At 47.1% G+C, this 19,302-nt stretch overlaps 1 protein-coding gene across 1 annotated transcript in view; it reads left to right on the forward strand.

Moving 5' to 3' along the window:
• Positions 1-8,579: 8,579 nt before the first annotated feature.
• Vipr2 (vasoactive intestinal peptide receptor 2) overlaps positions 8,580-19,302 on the forward strand; it is an 80,436-nt gene continuing 69,713 nt past the window's right edge. Inside the window, exons 1-3 of the mRNA XM_059279185.1 lie at positions 8,580-9,013; positions 9,557-9,668; positions 10,669-10,768. Of these exons, the coding sequence (XP_059135168.1) occupies positions 8,580-9,013; positions 9,557-9,668; positions 10,669-10,768 (646 nt within the window). The remainder of the gene's footprint in view (positions 9,014-9,556; positions 9,669-10,668; positions 10,769-19,302) is intronic.

Genomic DNA, 19,302 nt, shown 5'->3' on the forward strand with positions numbered 1-19,302 from the left:
TGTACACACACTTCAGCACAGACATATGCACCAGACACACACATTCACAAGCTTCCAGCTACACATGCCACAACACTATAGATACATGTGTCACACCAGACACACATCATACCAGCTACACACGTACACATACCTCACCACAAGCAGACACATATTCACACCAGCTACAAATACATACAACACATTCTACACCACCCCTACAAATACACCCACCATACCAGCTACATACAACACAACCCAGAAACACATGTACCACACCAACTGCACACATACACACACACACACACACACACACACCAGCTGCATGCACATATTCATGCCCCACTACATTCAGATCACCATACCAGCTATACATGCCTATGTGCACACATTACCATGCACACATAGACATGTACCACACCAGTGACGTACACATATGCCCAAATAGTCATAGGATGACAGCTTTCCTATCCTGAGAGCTTGACTTATAAAGACATGTGTCATACTCAACTATTTTAATCTACTGAGTTTGAGTCTACCACTACTACTGTTTCCCTGAGTGATCACTGACCTTGATGTGGCACTTCCTCCACCTCTAGGATGTCACAGCCCCAAGATATACAGCCAGCTTTCAATGGAGCCAGGTCTCTGCGATGCCCTCTCTCACATCTGGCTGACATCCTCCCTGGAAAATGCTTGGAGCTCACAACAGAGACCCCCCAGACCCAGGCCCGGGTGCTCGGTTCACACATGCTGTGCTGCTCTGTTGCTGGGAGAAAGGCGGGTTCCTCCTGAGTGATGCTAACAATGGCTGGCCCAGGTGCTGGCTTCTCAGGCCTTATGAAGGACAGTGATGTTCCTCTAGCCCTGTTGTCAGGAAGGCAGCACCTTCAGTGCCCTCCCCATGCTCAAGTGCCCCGTGTTTCCCCTCTACCTTGGGCAGCTCCTGCTGACTTGGAAGATAGTGTGAGGCAGACACTGTCCACTGAGGGGCAGTGCTCCCCTGGCCAGGACACTGCAGCCTCAGGGAGCACCCATGAGAAAGGCCAAAGGTAAGATTTCGCACACCACCACAGGGCATTGCATAGAGGGAACTGGGTGGGTGAAGGGCGGGATGCAACCACACAGTCCTGATTGTGAATAAAGACATGAGTATGGATAGGTGCTACTCAGGGACACTAGAGTGATTGTCGCTCCAGGGCTCCAGCATGAGTGCCTTCAATGCAAGGCTGGGAGCACAGTGTTTGCTGTGCATAAATAAAGCTTGGAGCACTTCCTGGGCTGGGTAGGGAGGCATCCACCCCATATATTTTAACTTAGGAACAATGTCAATGGGAATGAGAAGGGTATCTTTTGCCACAGCCAGTGTTCCTAGTCTGGGGCTTGGGTGCGGGTGATGCAGCTGCAGGTGATGCAGCTGCAGTGCAGCATGCCTACCGATCTCTCAGAGCAGCTGTCCTCTGCTGAAGAGGGAAACAAGTGGGGTTCATGTCCTGCACAGCAACCCAAAACCTCACTCTAACCTGAGAACCCAGGTTGTCCTGGCTGGTGAATCGCAAGACTTCATTTTTATATTTTCTTAAGAATCTCATTTCTAGAAGATTGCATTACACTATTACTTTTAAAGAGCATTTCATGAGAAGAAGTGCTGTGGGATGGTCTGTATGTCAAGTGTATTGCTGATTGGTCAATAAATAAATCACTGATTGGCCAGTGGCCAGGCAGGAAGTATAGGCGGGACAAGGAGGAGAATAAAGTTGGGAAGTGGAAGGCTGAGTCAGAGAGACACTGCCAGCCGCCATGATGATGATGACAAACAGCATGTAAAGATGTCGGTAAGCCACGAGCCATGTGGCAAGGTATAGATTAATGGAAATGGATTAATTTAAGATGTAAGAACAGTTAGCAAGAAGCCTGCCACAGCCATACAGTTTGTAACCAATATAAGTCTCTGTGTTTACTTGGTCGGGTCTGAGCGGCTGTGGGACTGGCAGGTGAGAGAGATTTGTCCTGACTGTGGGCCAGGCAGGAAAACTCTAGCTACAAAGAAGTGTAAGAACATGGAAAGTATTGCTTTTCCTCCTGTTTGCAACATCAGGGAGGAACCAAGGGCTCCGTGAACTCCAGACAAGTGCTCGCCATTGACTCCCGGCCCTGAATACTTCATTATTCAAAGAGAATGTAGCACAGCATCAAAAACTAAAGGCCACATTGGCCTCGGGGCTCTTTAATTTCACTTGCTAAACTCTGTTTATAGCTTTAAATTGAAGGTTTGCTAGGAGCTGATTCATTCTTTGGTGTTTTACACATTTTTGTAATGAAATGAATTATGACTAAAACAAGAACTTTTTCTTCCACCAGGAAAACAAGGTGGGCAATATCTGGTGGACAAGGTACAGGCTGATGTGTATGGAGTCCCTGTTAGGGGCCACCTCCACGGTACTAGCTAGCCCTGGTAGTCTCATCTGTCCTGTAATAGAGAGAAAAACTTAGCATCTTTGGACTCTGATTCCAGATTCAAATCATTATTCTTTGAAGAAGAAAACATCAGCCACCTGAAGACAATTGCGATACTGTGACAAAATGCCATCTGTTCACTTGGATTGTGGAGGGAAGTCATTTAAGGGATCCTCAGCATCAGGAGGGGATTTACACTGGAACAAGGTGCATCCTTTGGCAAAATCAGGAGTCTGCTTCTGCTGCCACAGCTCCCCAGGTGCTATTCAGCACTTGCTTTGTTCCTGCTTAGGGACACTCAGACATTGGATGGTTGCCATGAACTCCCAACTGATGAAACTATGAGGATCCAGAGGTCATTATAAAGTCACCCAAAAGCCCTGGACAAGAAATACATTGAGAAGTCCACCAAACTCTGATAAATCAATGGCTATCATACACACTTTCTCTTAGATGGCAGAACAAATGGTCTTCCTGATTAACTCCCTGACACCCATAGACAGCATAGAGAAGAAAGGAAAAAAAAAAAAAAAACAGGATTGGATCATAGCATCTGAGTTTTGCTTTTTAGCTCCCTCTTCTGGTTTTCTTCCCACTCTTCCTTTACCATGCTTGCTGACCCACCTTTTTTATACAGATGGCAACTTCACTGTGGAGACAAAGCAGAGTGTGACTGCTGTAGGGAGAAAGACAGCTCAAAGCAATCAGCCAAGTGTCCTCAATTATGGCAAAGGGGACTTAGCAGCAGAAATGTGGGTAGCCCCATAGGCTGGCCACCCTTCCTGCTCTTCGGTTACCGAGCGTCAAAGTGGAGCACTCAGCCCTAACATCCACTCAGGAGGCCTTGTGTTAAAGCACAATGTTATTTTACTTACTATCTGCCCATCTGACTGTTTGGCTGGTTCAGCTTATTAGAGCAAAGCTACAAGAATGCATGTTTGCTCACCCTGTGACTCCTGTGTAGAGACTGGCTTCCTCAACAGACAGCACACTTCCTAAAGAACGAGCATGGGCTCTGTTCCCATGGCCAAGCGCAGCACCCAGAACACATGTGGTGCTGCATAAATGCTTGCTTTTGATTGAATGATCAATAGGACATTCTGGCCTTCTCAACGAGCATCTAGGAATAGGCCAGGGAGTAAAGACCACGCTGCTAGTTAACACTCCAGCCACTATCAGCATACCCAAGCTCTACTCAGGCACCTCAGGGACAAGGAAATAAATGCAAGTCACAGACTCTCAGCAAGTTTGCAAACTCATGGTGGCCTGTGAACCTGAAACAGTACAAGAGCTCTGTGCAAATCAGCACATGTCTAATGGCAGAAGCAGAAATGACAAAGTCCTCTGCTGGCTTCTTGGTAGGCTCAGGTGCAGTGATTTTTCAAGTGTAAACCATAACTATATGGTTAGGCATAGAGGCACACATTTGTAACCCCAGCGCTCAGGAGATGGAGGAAGACAAATGAAAAATTCATAGTCAGTCTTAGCTTAATGTAGGATGGAGTTTGAGGTCAATATGAGACTGCCTTTTAAAAAAATACAAACACAAACAACTCTAACAATAACAAAATAGCCCACAGGTGTATGGAAGGGACCATGCAATGCCTTGGAGATAGAAGGAGCCCCTGGATTCTGGAGCACACTGAATCTTCACATAGAATGTGCCTCCTCTGGCGTGTGTGTAGGAAAAACTTAGCTAAGAACTGTGCTATTTATTCTGCGTAACCTATGCTTCAACTTCAAATTTTGAAGAGCAACGCTATTTTTTAGTATGGACAATTACACAATTGAGTTGAACCTGAACCAGAGTACATGAGCTCAGATCTGGCGACAAGAGGCGGCTGTAGAGGATTGCAGCCATGGCACACCTCCACCCTACCCCCGATTCCTGGAGTTCAAGCTGCCTTCTCCTCTAATGATTTGAGAAGAGAATTTACCATCTGCTATTTTTTCAATAAAAACTCCTCACCGGTGGATTACATGAACTTAAAATTTGAGTTTTTCCTTCCAGTGTTCTCTCACACTCTCATTTTAACCCTCTTCCCATGTAGGCATCCAAGTTCCTTGTTCCATGTTCAGGAAGTACTCCGAGCTCCGAATTCTGTGTACAAGAAGTGCTCCATGTCATTGAAAACAGAATGGCCCCAAGCCTTAGTAAAAAACACTGTAAAAAGATGGAGAACAAAAATTTCTCCCATTCTAATTCAACATGGGACACCTGTGAGGGTGAATGTCAGTAGTCAATGTAGCTGGGTTGAGGAAAACACAGACAGCTGGAGAGCATCACGCCTGGATTTGTCATTGGGTGTTTTGGATAAGAGTTTGAGCCTGGGGTTAAGTGGGAAGACCCACTGTCTGTGTGGTACCCTTGGTTAGCTGGAGCCCAAATGAACCAAAACTCTAAAGAAAAGATGAATTATTGCTTTCTCTTCAGGAGCAGCATCCCCTGCCTTGGACATCAGAACTCCAGGTTCTTGAGGATTTGGATTCTAGGACCCACCAGCTCTCAATCCTTTGCCTGACCTAAGAATTGCACCATATGCTTTACTGGATCTAAGGCCTTCAGACATTACACCAGCTTTCCTGCTTCTCCAGAAGGTAGACAGCTTGGTTGTGGGCTTTGCGGCCGCCATACTCAGGTGAGGCAGCGCCCGAGAGGATTTCTTTTTCCCTCTTTTTGGTTCTGCCCCCTTTCCCAAGAACTCTGACCATGAAGGGAGGATTGGGCTCAGAATCTGGAAAGGTATGTGTGCTCAACACACATGTATTAATAGGTTGATATTAAACTTACTATAAGAAAAGTTAAAATTTCTATAGGTACTATGAGCTGCTCCCCTCCTAGAACTCACCCTGAGTGGGTCAAACCTCAAGTGAGGAGAAATAGCCCTGGAAATAGGCTCCGTTCATCAGCTTCCACTGTAAAAACAGGCATGAAGTCTTACCTTTCAAGTTTGTGCAATAAAATGAATTATAAGGCTGTTTTCCCCCAGCTCTGACAGAATAGTAGGTAAAACTCTCTTATGTTTTCATTTTACATTTTCAAGACCCATAACCAATATGAAATATAAATCTTACATTTTAAACAAGAATTTAGTTTGCTTTTCAGGATATTAACAGAGCCAGGATGAGCCATCAACCCATCATCTAATACATTTTGCAAAGGAGGAGGTTTGCACTTTACAAATCAGTAGTGTTGTTTTCCTTCTCTGCACATGAGAGGTGCAGAACCCTGGAGAGGGCTGTAGTTGTACCTCCTAATAGGTCATGTGTCTTCCATAACCATCCCCTCTAGGCACAGCAAATAGATTCAGTTTATGTTCTCCCCTGAAATTGCTCCCCTCATTACGGGTGGTGTCAGAAAGAAGCACCGAGAAAGAATTTCATTTTGTAAAAGACAAATAGCGTTGAAACAATCACTTTGATTCTTTCTTGTTGTTGAAGATTTTAGTTGAACACAAAGCCCTCGTAGATAAGAAAACAGAGCAAGAGTCAGCGGATGTTAGTGGGTGTCATCTGTCATTTCCTGAGGATCCTCTTTGTATGTGTGCATATACGCTTCTAATGTTTCTGATAAGTTTCACCGAATCAGCTCCATGTAGGGAAGCACTTGGAGAGTGCTGGCTGATCACGAAGGATCTAAGCCCTCAGTGTTGGCCATGACAGCTGAGACTAAACTTCACCGGCACAAAAGGAAAAGAAATCGGTGGCCACATCCTAAGAGAACAAGAGCGTTAATTAAAATGGTATATGAAAAGCATTGCCCCAAATGCTGCTTTGGGGTATAAGAAGCCTCTATGATAACAAGGACTGAAAGCCTGTGGCTTCTTAGTCTGGAAACCAGAGCAGCCACTGGTTCCAGAAGGTGCCAGGAAACTGCCCAACATTCAAGAGGATGTCAGTGTGGAAGGGATAAGGTGCCCAGACATCAGTAGGTGGAGAGGATGAGGGGGAGTGGTCAGAGCAGTCGGAGGGATGCTGGAGGGCACAGCCCAAGGTTCAGATCCCAGCTGTGAATAGTGTGAGGTCCCATCACAGACCCAAGCAGACTCACCCATAGGTACAAGGGGGGCTCTGTACCAGGTTTTTTCTTTGGAGCCACCAACCAGCTCCCAAATCATGACACAGAGACGTATTATTAGTTCTGAATACTTAGGCACGTTTCTGGCAAGTTCTTTTAGATAACCTGTTTCTCTTTATCTACCTTTTGCTTTGTTGTGTATTATCTTTCTTACTTCTGCTTCTCTATGTCTGCCTGGCTTCTTGCTCTGGGTGTCTCTCTCGTGTTCTCTCTCTCTCTCTCTCTCTCTCTCTCTCTCTCTCTCTCTCTCTCTCTCTCTCCCTGCTTACCCCAACAGGGGTGGCTTGGAAAGAAGAATAAAGAGACCTTGAAAGATAGGGTAAAGTCTCACTGACAAAAACTCAGCTCAGTCTTTCATTAGCAGTGTGACTTCAGACAGCCAGAAGGCCAGGCTAGGGAGCCTCTACGGGGTCCTTTCTGAGGATGAGCCAAGAGCTCTAGACAGCAATGACCCTACTCCTGCTGTGTGTCAGGGCCTCCGCACTTGATTTTCTGAGCTGCCCCAGCACTGACCATGGCATGGCATGTTGTGTAGGACACTCCTTTCTAAAGTTCTATCTGAGGAACCTTCACCGGCACTGGCGACCAGTCTCTTTGGGACCCCCAGGAAGGTCAAGGCCCTCTTGTTTCCCCCTGCCTGTATCTCCTCATTGTCAGAGCTATCACTTCACATCATCACATACTCCGTGGCTGTGGGTGGAGCACTGTGGGGAAGAACCCTGCATCTCACCTGTCTTCTGACCCAGGATATCCAGCCGTGGTTTTGGAGGGCAGGCCCTCACAACTATTCACATGTATCAGCTCTCCTAGTTCTTGCTGTGACCCTCTGGGGTGGAAGGACAGGGGCCATGGTTGTGACTTACAAGTGTGCAGGTGGATCAGGTTCACTGACTGGAATAATGGTGAGTGTTTGTGGATCCAGACCTCAGCCTGCAGACCTAGTGTCCAGACCTTCTCCTCCCTTACGATTCCCCGATGGATAGACACGGACAGACACACAGACGATGGAGGGATGACACACAGCAGATAGAAGCCTAGGTCCTCGGGGGCATGGGGCTCGACTGTCATAGAGTACGTGATAAACTTAATGAGAAGAAAGCTGGTGGCCAGACAGGCACCCGAAAGTGTGAAGGGTGCATTTTCTACTACTTCTAGTCTTCTGACTTGGGGTTTAAAGTTACATCTGAATAGGAGGTTTAAAACTCGCCTGCTTTACTTTACCTATTGTCTGCTGGTAACTTTCTACTCTTCCCTAGACTGGCCTGTGGAGAGCCTAGCCGCAGCTGAGCAGTGGCAGTGTCCCCACGGGCCTGGTGTCCAGTGGGTCCCGCATGCGACACCCCAGGGTCTGCGGAGACACTTCCGGCGCCCATGGGCAGACCCACTTTTGCCTCGGTGAAGTTCCTGCTTTCCGTTTAACAGGCTGTTGAGCTCTCCAAGGGAAACCATACGAGAGTTTCCTTATTTCTCTTCGCTCACGCCACGGCCGCCCCTACCAGGGCGTCCAGTCTGCTTTCTGGGGTTCTTCCTTGAGCTGCATGCAGATGTCTCATTCACAGGAAGTCGGTGCCGCCTCAGCGCTCAAGTTCCCTTACCTGAGGTTGGGCGATGCCCTTAGTTGTGAGCATCTGCTTACCTGAGCCTCCAGCCCTCCAGAGCTGTGGGCAAGGCAGCCAGCCCACATTGGGGTCGCAGGGCAGCAGGGCTAGCAAGGGGAGCCCAGCAGGAAGGGGCGCGCGCGAGAGAACAGGGTTGACGAGGGAAGTACCCGGGCCAGGAGGGGCTTGGGGTGAGGCTCAGGGCTCAGCACCGCTGGGAGTGAGCGGAGGTGGAGGGAGGAAAGCTTGGACTGAGACCTGGTGGACCGGAGTGCCAGGGAGAGGTTCTGCGGAAAGCAGAAGGGGCGCGAGGCGGGGACTGGGCTGAGGGGCGGGGCCGAGACTCGCAGCCTGGAAGGCGGAGAAGGAGTTAGGCGCGAGACTGAGGAAATCTGCCCTGGGAGGCCCCAAGCTGGGGCCGAGGCTGCTGTGGACGCTTCGGACCGAGGCGGCGCACTAAGCCCAAGATGAGGGCGTTGGTGCTGCTGACCTGCTACTGCTGGCTGCTGATGCCGGTGAGTGAACCCGCGCCCCCTTCCCGAAGAGGTGCGTCCTGCAGTGGACCGCTGCGCTCACCTCCTGAGTCCCAGCACGAGCGGGTGGAGCATGGAGCCCGCAGGGACGACCCAGAGCAGAATGCACGGGACCCCAGGCGTCCCACTGTAGCCTTACCTAATCCTTGGCTTGCTGGACTCATTGGCACTTTTCCTATTCTCACCTCCGTCGCGGGTTTGCCAGAAGTGGGGCCCAGGTTCTCCTTGACTCCCCGGAGACGATCTGGGACCCGGTCTGACAGTGTGCCTGGAGTTGGGGGCACCCCTAGCACCCTGCAAGCAGAGTGGCCGCTGCCCAGGCCACCTGCTCTGGCTTCGCTTCCGAGGGAAACTGCAGTTGCTCTGTGGTTAAATATTTCTCTTTCCACCTCCTGGTCCTTGTGTTTGTTTAGTATGTGACAGAGGGAACGTGGTGTGACTAAGAAAGTTTCATTTTGGAAATACTCTTTTTTTTCCCCCTAAGCGATCCAAAGGAACCCCTGAAATGAAGTTCACTACATGGGTTGCATGGGCTTTATTTAGTTCTCTGGAACTCTATCCTTTACTTGAAAACCTTTCTTAAGAAAGAAAAGAAAGGTGTGAGCCTTATTTCTTGCTTTTTCTGAGAACTGTGTCCCTGTGCAAGGTTTCCATGCTTAGGCCTCCAGGCTGAGGGCGCCAACTAAGCTAAACCTGTGCAGCAAAGACCGGGGTGGGGGGTGGGGGTGGGGGGGGATCGTTCGAGGAAATCCATCCGTCATTGTTGATGAAATTTCGGTTTTGTGGAGCGCATCTTCTCCGCTCCCACGGGCAACTGAGGAAGCTCCACAAGGGTGGTGGGGAAGCCTCGGGGCTCCATCCACCTTAACCTCTCAGATGTCCCACATTCCTTATTGTTCCCTCTGTTCCAGGAGTGTCAGAGATCGCACTGCTTGTAGCGCCTTAAGTTATCACTTCATCAGTTCTGAAACTGAGATCAATGAGTTGCTGTTGCTTGGCATCAGGGATCTCTACATTTTGGAGGTCTAAGGCCTCTCAGGTCTTTAAAAGGAAATCTGACATTGGGTTTCTTCCTTTGATTCTGTCAGGAAATCGTATGCCTTGTTGGAATGCTAGCTGACCTATATCAACAGTAGGATGACCAAACGCAGATAGCCATACCTAACTGAGTATAGTTCCTTTTCATTGCTGTCTTATAAAAGCAAGTTTTTGTGAAGACAGGGAGGAACTGAGACATAGAGAGAGAAAAACTAAGAGACAAGTGCTCCACAGGCAGCCCAGCTTAGGAGGACACAGATCAGAGAAGATTGTCTTCTGTGCTGAGAGCTCATGATTCTCTTTCCTCTCTTTCCTTGATGTCTACTTCTACAGTGTCTAAGGACCCTAAGAAAGCTTTATCGGAAACCTCCCATGGCTCCTTGGGATCAGTGTGTTTCTCTCAGCTCCACCTCTTCCTTTTAATCCCTCTCGTTTTTGTTTTTTTTTTAAGAAAGTGCTTCACACCAAACTTCAAAATGACAGCAATGTCATCTGTACTCATAGGGTTGTGTTTCTAATGTGTCCTGAAGCTTGTGAAAATTCACTTGGGCTATTCTGACTCTGGGGTGATCAGAGAGGGGGTCCTCGGGTGCACAGAGCAACTGTGCACAGCCCACAGCCACTAAGAGTTAACTTGCTGTACTTCAGCAACCACAGGCTGTGAAATGGGAGCTCTTCAATCCTGAGAGAGTATGAATTCCTAAAGCCCAGTTGCTCTTAAGTTAGCAATTACAACATACAACACAGAATGTCCGTTTACTTTCCTACTCAGGAAAAGTATTCTGCTGGATTTTATGTTCGTTTCACAAAATAGTAAAGTTGTTCTTTTTTAAAATAACCACACCAGGAAAATGAAAATGGCTACTTTAAAATGAATGTCAGCTTGAAAGAAATGTAGAACTGTAAGGCTTTGGGTCTTCTTGTAGATTTTTGCTTACCTCCTCTTGTGTAGTTTTTAGTTATTCTATTTCTTTAACTTGAACAGGTGAGCAGCATCCATCCAGAATGTCGCTTTCATCTGGAAATACAGAAAGAAGAGACGAAATGTGCAGACCTTCTGAGCAGCCAAACAGAAGAGCACAGAGGTTGGTCTGGGGAATAAGTCTGGGTTGCAGGTGGAAGGCCTAGCTGTCTGCACTTCTCAGCATCCTCCCTAACTGGGAGGTTGGAGGTTACCTGCACCTGAAAGACAGGTCCACTTGCCACTGCTCTGGTGAGCCACTAGCAAAGCTCCTGTAGCATTGTGTAAGCGGAGATGTCACCAAACCTTGTAAAAGAAAAAACCTCAATTCTTAACACCAGCAGTTTCCATGGCTTGATGAGGCAGCTGTTACTAACATAATGCTATGGCTCTGTCATGCTCTGCAAAGGCAGCTCTGGCTTCCAGGGAATCACAGCACATGTCTGAATTCTTGGTTTTAAAATATTAGCTATCCTTGATGTTGGTTCAGCTAAGAATGACGGAAACTTGTCAGAAGCAAACAGGACAAGGGAATGTCAGTTTTCTAAAGACATACTTACTGTCAACACGGTGTATTTGTCAAGCTTGTCCTCTGGATGGAACAGAAAGTTTTATGGGACACCAGGCCTTTGATGTATGCCTCCTCCATGTTCACAGCCCCCAAATGATCCTGGGTACCAGCTCAGCTATCAACAGTACAGCCTTTTGTCCTGGATCTCTCTGCTCTATAGTCACGTGTAAAACTTCTTCAAGAAAGAAATTAAAATCAAGATGATATTGTTACAATAGTCTGATGTTTGTTAGCAGGCCTCAGGCCCTAGACTCCACTCTGAACCTCTTACCTAACAACACAGTTACAGCTACGTCACTAATGTGAAATTTCTAGTAGCCACATTAAAATAAGTAAAAAGAAAAAGATTAATTTAATAATGTATTTTATGTTAATCTAAATGTATCTGATTATCATTTTGACTTTTTAAACAACAAGAAATTATTATTTCTACATTCTTTCTTTGTAGTAAGCCTCATAATATAGTGCATTTTTTAATGTTATTAGCACCTCACTTTTTGGGGCACTTTTCAGTCCTCCAGAATCACAGGTTGGCAGTGGTTCCCACACTAGTCAGAAAGGCTGTAAGTGTCACCTTGTCCCTGCCCGCCTTAGACCCCTGTTTCCTCACTTGACAGTGAAGGCTCTGGGTCCAGGCTTCCTTTAAAGACTTGTGATTTTTACAACACACATGTCATCCTGAAGGTCACATGCCCCAAATTGTCTCATGACCTCAGTCCATAGATGCGAATAGAGTCAATCAGTTCCCCTGCCCCAGAAAGGGCTAGCGTCAAAGAAATGACTTCAGCTGAGAACTGACTTCAGCTGAGACAAAAGGGTCAGCTTTGCGGCCACTGAGGCTGGCTCTGTTCAGTAAAAATTCAGAGTTCAGGAAAGCAACCCTGTGCCAAAGGCACACACACACACACACACACACACACACACACACACACACCAATGACAACAATGATAATAATAACAAGAAGGAAAAGAGAAGAAGAGGAGGAGGAGGAGGAAATAAAATTAGATCTGAGGCTGGTGAGATAGCCTAGTAGTTAAGAGCATTTTCTGGTTCCCAGCACCCATGGCACCACAAACATTGGTAACTACAGTCCCAAGGGATCCAGTGCCTTCTTTAGACTCCATAGGCTCCTGCATACATGTAGTATACATACATACATGCAGGCAAACACTCATATACATAAAATAGAAACAAATCTTTTTTTAAAGAATAAAATTAAAGTAAGACTTTTACGGGAGCTGGGCAGACCTCTGTGGCCAGTGATGACCAGAACTGCTGTAGCTGAGCTCCGAGGCTGGAGACCCCAGCTGGGTGACTCTCTCAAAGACAGCACCTGAGACAAGCTTCCTGGGTTGTTCCCAGAGGGCAACCTGCATGAACAGCCTAGGTGGAGTCTGTGAAAACTGCTCGGCTGTCCTTAGTGCTTGGCTGGCATAGCCATGTAGATCAAGTCTGCAGGATTTCTCCCGAGTTTGGTGTACAGAAAATCCTCGCTGGTTTTCTTGCGAGGACGGATGCCTACTTGGACATTTTACGTTGAGGACTTCTGTTTTCAGTATTAGCTTACAGAAGAAATATGTGTATATCTGATACATCTACCTTCCTTGGTCACTGGCCAGCCACCCTCAGGAGAGCAGAGCTGACCATCAGACCAGCCACTGTGCAGCTCTCAGGAGAGACAGCCTGTGTCCCCAGTCCTGTGTCTGCTCTCTGAAATATGCAGGGTTCCAATGCCAAGAATATAAATAGCAGTAGGTTACCAGGATGAAGATGCTGCAGGCGATGGGAGCCAGAGGCTGCTCAGAGCCAGAGCTGAGGGAGCACTTCTGGGGGGACAAGGCCACAGGACGTATCCTCATGAACTCAGAAGTGACACCGCTGAGCTCCTAGTACCTGTGAGAGCTGCCTTCCTGTCCCGTAGCAGTGTGGAACTGGTGTAACAGAACATCAGAAATTAGAAATAAAGTAGCTCCAGTGCTAGCAAAGTAATTTCCACAGCCCTGACATGGAACTCTTCCACTTTTCCATATGATGAATCAAGAAAACAAAACAAAAAGATGTAATAAATCCCTATAAAACCAATGTCAGTTCTGAAAAGGATTATACTGAGGACTCAGAAAGCTGTGGAGGTATTTGGAGTTCTGTAATTTAATTCTGATTAATTGCTAAGACACATTTAATCTTGACCGTATGTGGATATGGAGCCTAAGGTCACAGATGGTTGAGGGTGGAGGAATGACCTCCAGGAAGTCAGTATAGGAACCTTCCTGTGACTTATCATCTCATGTCCGCATTCGTGGTCACTCCAGGGCTTGGCAGAACAAAAGTTAGGCTGGCATGCCTTGGTAACCCCTTCCTGCAAAATTAGGTAGTGTGTGCCAAAGGAATTATGATAGTTACAGTCAGCTTAGAACCAGGTGAAGGAAGGTACTGAACAGTGGGCCTTAGTTTGTTTTAAACAAAGAGTATTGGACTTATGGGAGGAACTAGGGGGCCTTGAGGTTATTCCCTGCTGGCAAGCTGACTAACAGTGGCCAGTCACAGCTTCATGATAATGGCAGAAAATGGGAAATGCTGGGCCAGAGACAGATATCCCTGCTTCTCACGCAGTGCACAGCTTCACATTCACAAGGGTTCCTGTATGCCTCTGAAGCCTCTCCGAGCCAAGGCCTATGCATCTGGGTCATAGCCCCACCCTAGGAATCTCCAGCGTCTACAGTGGGTCCTTAGAATCCTGACAGCCTCTTGAGGACCCAAATGGAGGGTGCTTTAATTGCCAGACTGCCTAGAAGAACACAGTCTCTGGTGCCCAATCCTGTTTGTATCTGACATCCTCGGGAAAGAAGTGGATGTGAACAGGCAGCATCTCTCAGAAGATGCCCATGGAGGGGCTAAGCAACCCACACTGGAGAACTCAGCAAATTGAGACTTCATTTTATTATCCAGGCATGGTGTGTGGTCACCAGTGACCATGGCACAGTGATCATGAGTCCTTCTACCCTGTTGTTCTTGAGAGAGAGAGAGAGAGAGAGAGAGAGAGAGAGAGAGAGAGAGAGAGAGAGAGAGAGAGAACATTCTGTGTCCTGTAACATCTCCCAAATCTTACATCATGCCTTTAAAAATATTTCAACTAGTTTTTGCTGAAGGAATCAGTGAACATTTTTACATTAGAAATGAGTGTTAGCAATTAATGATTATGTACACAGAGTAATACTGTTAAAGTATGAGAAGCGTGTTCATGCCTGCCCTCCCTTGCCTTGTGGAACTCACAGTACCCGTGCACAGTCTCCAAAGCCAACTATGTGTGTGATTTGCTCTGGCCTGTGTCTTGATCTTCTTTCTCTCTTTTAGTCTGGAGACTGTGTCAGCTCCACATTCTCCTTAAAATTTCTATAATATCTAGTACATTCTTTGGTCCCTTCCATCTATTGAACTTTTAAATGGGTGGCAATATTTTGCTATTAGAAATGGTACCCTAATGTTCTTAGGAATAAAGTAGCTCACCAGCATTTGACTAGCCTCAAGTCACTAATCATAAATTAAGTCAGCTCTCAGGACCCAGTAAATAGCAAGGCCTGTGTGGTGCAGCTCTTCTTCTTCGGCAAGGATTGAACCATGAGAAGAAAGCTTGAACCAAGAGGAAAACCGACCTGTGAGGTTCCACCAGGTGCTGAGGTCCAGGAAGGGTGTGTCACAGGTCTGTCGCAGTGAATAGGCACTGCAGGGTGGCATTGCTGTTGCTCAGAACAGGGAGGGGTGCCCACTCCTGTGGTACCTGAGACTTTCTCTGCTTGGCCATAGTGGAGAGGTCCTGGGCTTGCTACCAGAAACCTAGGACCTCTGCTAAGGACATTGAGCCCAGGTAGGAAGGCTTTCCAGGCCCTAGACCCTCTACATTTGCTGTTTCTGCACCCATTGGTTGTTAGAGACAAAGCAGCATTTTCTAGAAGGACATTGCCTCATTCTTCAGTGTCTGCTCAAAGATAGGACAATGAGTGCTGAGTCCACTCACAGATTCAAAGTCCTGTTTGGTTCCTTCATCTGTATGTTCAGCCAAAGCTGCCTCTCAGATAAGGATTTCTGCCAGGTCACCACCTGCCTGGTGAAGTTAGAATTTTCTTTCCTTGGACCTGTTTTGGCTTCTGAGGTTCCAGGCAGCGAGCGCCCTGTGCTCTTCTCTCCGAGGTCTAGATCTGGCTTGCTCTTCCACTTTGCTTGTCACATTACACCCCTGACATAAACCTCTCTCCATCGTCTCTGGGTATACATTAATGCTCCTGGGAGCAGGGAGCAGCTGTGACTTTTCTAGATGAGACAACTCACTGGAGGGACACCATGTGAAGTGGTACAGATAGCTGCTGTGCCACTCAGATATGGAATGGTGTGTTGCCCAACCTTACCTGAGTGCCCCGTTTTCTGGAGGATAGAAGCTGCTCGGAGAAGAACTGAGAGTAACAACAGAAGGCCACATGTCGTGGATAAGAATGAGATACATGCCTACCATGAAGTTGTACTATACCACATGGGCACCCTCCAAGAGGCTAATCTGTAATTTAAACACTCTGGGAACACAAAAGTATGCACACATGGTTTCCTGGCACCAAAGCATACCGTGAGTTCCAAGGAAGGAGAGAGGGAATTTCTACCTGGGGCTTAGGTACTGGCATGAGAGACATGTGCCAGGCTGACCTCAGATGTAGGGAGTAAGAGGGGGTGGAAGCAGTGGCAGGCTAGGAGCATGAGCACAGATGGGGAAAGAGAGCAGAATGGATATGTGTAGCCCTGAGGGTGGAGATACACTGAGGGCTTTGGAGAGGCAGCATCTCGGTATGAGCTGTGTCTTAGGAAGGTCAGGGCATCCTTGGAAATGAAGAAACATGACAAGCAAATAGCATTTCAGGGGAGAGCTGAAAATGCTCCTTGTGGAAACTGGTGGGGATAAGCAACTCCTGGAAGCCATTTCTACACATCAGGAAGCAAGAGGCCAAGCTGCAAGGAGACAAAAACAGAAAGGCCTGGCTGCTGGAATGTGCAGCACCATCCCACAGACGTTCCATGGAAAGAGGCACCCATCACAATGTCTGAAAAGTTCAAACACTTCGTTGCATATTGCAACTTTTCTTTTTATAAGGTTGAGCAATACTGCATTGTGCAATGCACCCTCTTCTATTAATCCGCATCTGCAGTGTTTCCATCTGGCTGTTGTGAATAATGGTGCAATGGTAGTGAGATAGCAATATCTCTTTGATATATTAATTTTGAATGATCAATAAGAGCAGGTTGTAAATAAAGTAGGAAGAAGTAGAAGGTGGCTGCAGCGGTCAGTATGCAGAAGAAGCTGGTACATATTCCCCTTTGGTGGGGTTTATTATAATGAGTGGGCCTCAAGGCCATGAGCAGGTCTTGAGTGGGGAGGAAGAGCATGAGACAGAAGCAACAGAAGATGCAGAGAGATCTAAATATGATAGGGCCCTAACAGGAAAGCGAGGCTTCCTTTTAAACCTGAAGAGGAGTTTCCTGGTGGGGGCGGGGGAGAGGAGGGGGGGACAGAGAAGGGGAGAAAGAGGGAGCAGAGAGGGAAGAGGGGGAGAGAGAAAGGGAGCAGGAGGAGGCCAGAGAAGCCTTTCCAGAGTGCAGCCTTCAGGGTAACTCTCCCAGCAAATACCCCCTGAGGAATCTCAGGCCAACCCAAGAACAAAGGAAAGAAACAGTCTGACTTTTATAGTTATTTAGAGGTGGTGGACATTTCATATCATATGATCTAGTTCAACAAAGTTGAAACAAAGTGCATGTGACATGGAAGATGGAAGATTAACAAGCCAGGCCTAAATACAGAGTTCTATGTTAAAATCCAGGTTCGTGAAACAAAATGAATATAATGACTATGAGAAGTCACAAGACATGAAGAGAAGGCGGCCCAGGAACCCTTCACAGGGCTGTTATATTCAAAGTTCTCAAGAGTGACAGACCTTATAGGATGCATCTCTATATAGAGAGACAAAGAGAACTTTTTAGAATGACTTATAGGCTGTGATCCAGCTAATCCAACATGGCTGGCTATGAACAGGAAGTCCAAGAATCCAGAAGTTGTTCAGACCAGAAGGCTGGATGTCTCAACTGGGTATCAGTATGTGCTAGGATCCTAAAGAAGTAGGCTCCAATGCCAGTGAACGAATGTGTGTGCTAGAAAGGTAAGAGCAAGCAGGCAAAGAGCAAAAGCTTCCTTCCTTCTTCTATGACTTTGTGTACACTCCCAGCAGAAGGCATGGCCCAGATTAGAGATGTTTTCCCAGCTCAAAAGATCTGGATTAAAGGCATGTCTTTCTACCTCAAAGATCCAGAGCAAAAGTTGATCTTCCCACTTCATATTAAGCAAAAATCCCTCACAGATGCGTGCCCTTCATTCTGGGTTTTAGTTAATTCCAGATGTACTCAATATATCAACCAAGAATAGCCATCACACTGGGTATTTGAACACAGTACTTTTATGTTTGTGTGATTGTTTTGTTTACTGAGTAAAACTTAATGTATACACACACACACACTCACACTCACATTCACACACACACACACACACACACACACACACACACACACACACACACAAAGGCTCAGGGGAAATTGCCTTTTGTGGGGATGTCTAAGTCTGTTCCTATGCAGGAGCACTGCTGAAGGAAGAGATGGAGGAGATCCGCAGGGGCCACATTCAGCAGGAGGTGGCAGGAGGTGACAGTGATCAGACGCTGCATGGAAAGAGGGGTCAGAGTTAGCTGGAAAGGGAATGTTCCAGCCGCAGGGCCCCAGTCATCTTGGGGCACGCCAGTCCTTCATGACAGAGGCCAGAGCAGGACTACTTAAGTCTCAGAACTGACCTTTAGGGGTTAAAGGGTGGTGTCTGCTCCCAAGCAGGTGGGATGGGGTCACTGGATCTTAGTCCAAGGCACTGACTGCCAACCTTCCAGGGCCTAGGCACCCTGGAAAACACAGTCCTCTGGTTCTGCACTGGGACAGCTCTGTCCTGGCTACAGATGAATGGTAGCTTGGCAGTATCTTCCATGAGAGGTTGGGCTCACAACTGCCTGGAGTATCCAGGACTGTGGTCTCCCTGCCTGGGTCAGTTCCAGCTTAGATGTGAGTCAGACCCTACTAGAAGATATACTGGGATGGTCGTGGGAAGCCGTCTAAGCCCTGATCATAAATCTGAAGGAGATTATCTTGAGATCCACTGGCAGGATTTTCATTGCCATTGATGTAGTCTCCAGATGGAATCTGCTGCTATGCAAAACATCACCGAATTCTGCCCAGCCTTGAACTTCCTGAGGTAACAGCAGGCCCTGGGCCACAGCAGACCTTGGAGAAAAGCTTCTGGTGTATTTTATGTGGGAGGAGATTATGCCATTGCACAAGCATGGTGAATATCCTAATGAGTCAGAGGATCAACATTTTGCAAATATTCAGCATAGTTGGTTTGCCAAACAGGTACCCACATTGTGTCACCTTAGTACCCATATGGACAGATATGGTACCACATGAGGGTCCTGGGCTCTTCAGGTAGAAAACAGTGTCCTATCTTAAGGACCAGCTTTTGCACTCAGTTGTTAGGTGGCAGTGACTAAGCAGGTCTCCCCACATGGATTATACGACTCCGGTTGGAATGTACTGATATTGGAGTTTTATTGGATTTGGCAGAGTCTTTTCCCCCCAAAAAATGTGTAGGTTCTGTCCAGATCCACATATTACTTTGCAAAATCCTTTTGTTCACTTAGGAGCTTGGGTTGTTCTAGGTCTGAATCATGGTGTGAACTTAGTTCAATTTCCAGAACCTGGTTCCCACCTTTGGGACCCATCTGAACCCCAGAATAAAGCTGCTGATTTAGATTCAGAAGCCTGATGTCAGCTGACTCCCCAATGCCATCCAGCAGCAGCGTCCTGGAAATGATGTCTCCAGACCTTGGTTGGTAGCTAATCCTCCACCCTAGAGACTGGGGATAAAATTCTAGATGCACTCTAGTTAGGATATGAGTATTTTACCTGGTTCCTGCACAATACCCATATGGAACTCCAAACACATTGAGTCCTGGCTTGT

Source organism: Peromyscus eremicus, chromosome 14 (genome assembly GCF_949786415.1).
Source record: "Peromyscus eremicus chromosome 14, PerEre_H2_v1, whole genome shotgun sequence".
Taxonomy (NCBI): domain Eukaryota; kingdom Metazoa; phylum Chordata; class Mammalia; order Rodentia; family Cricetidae; genus Peromyscus; species Peromyscus eremicus.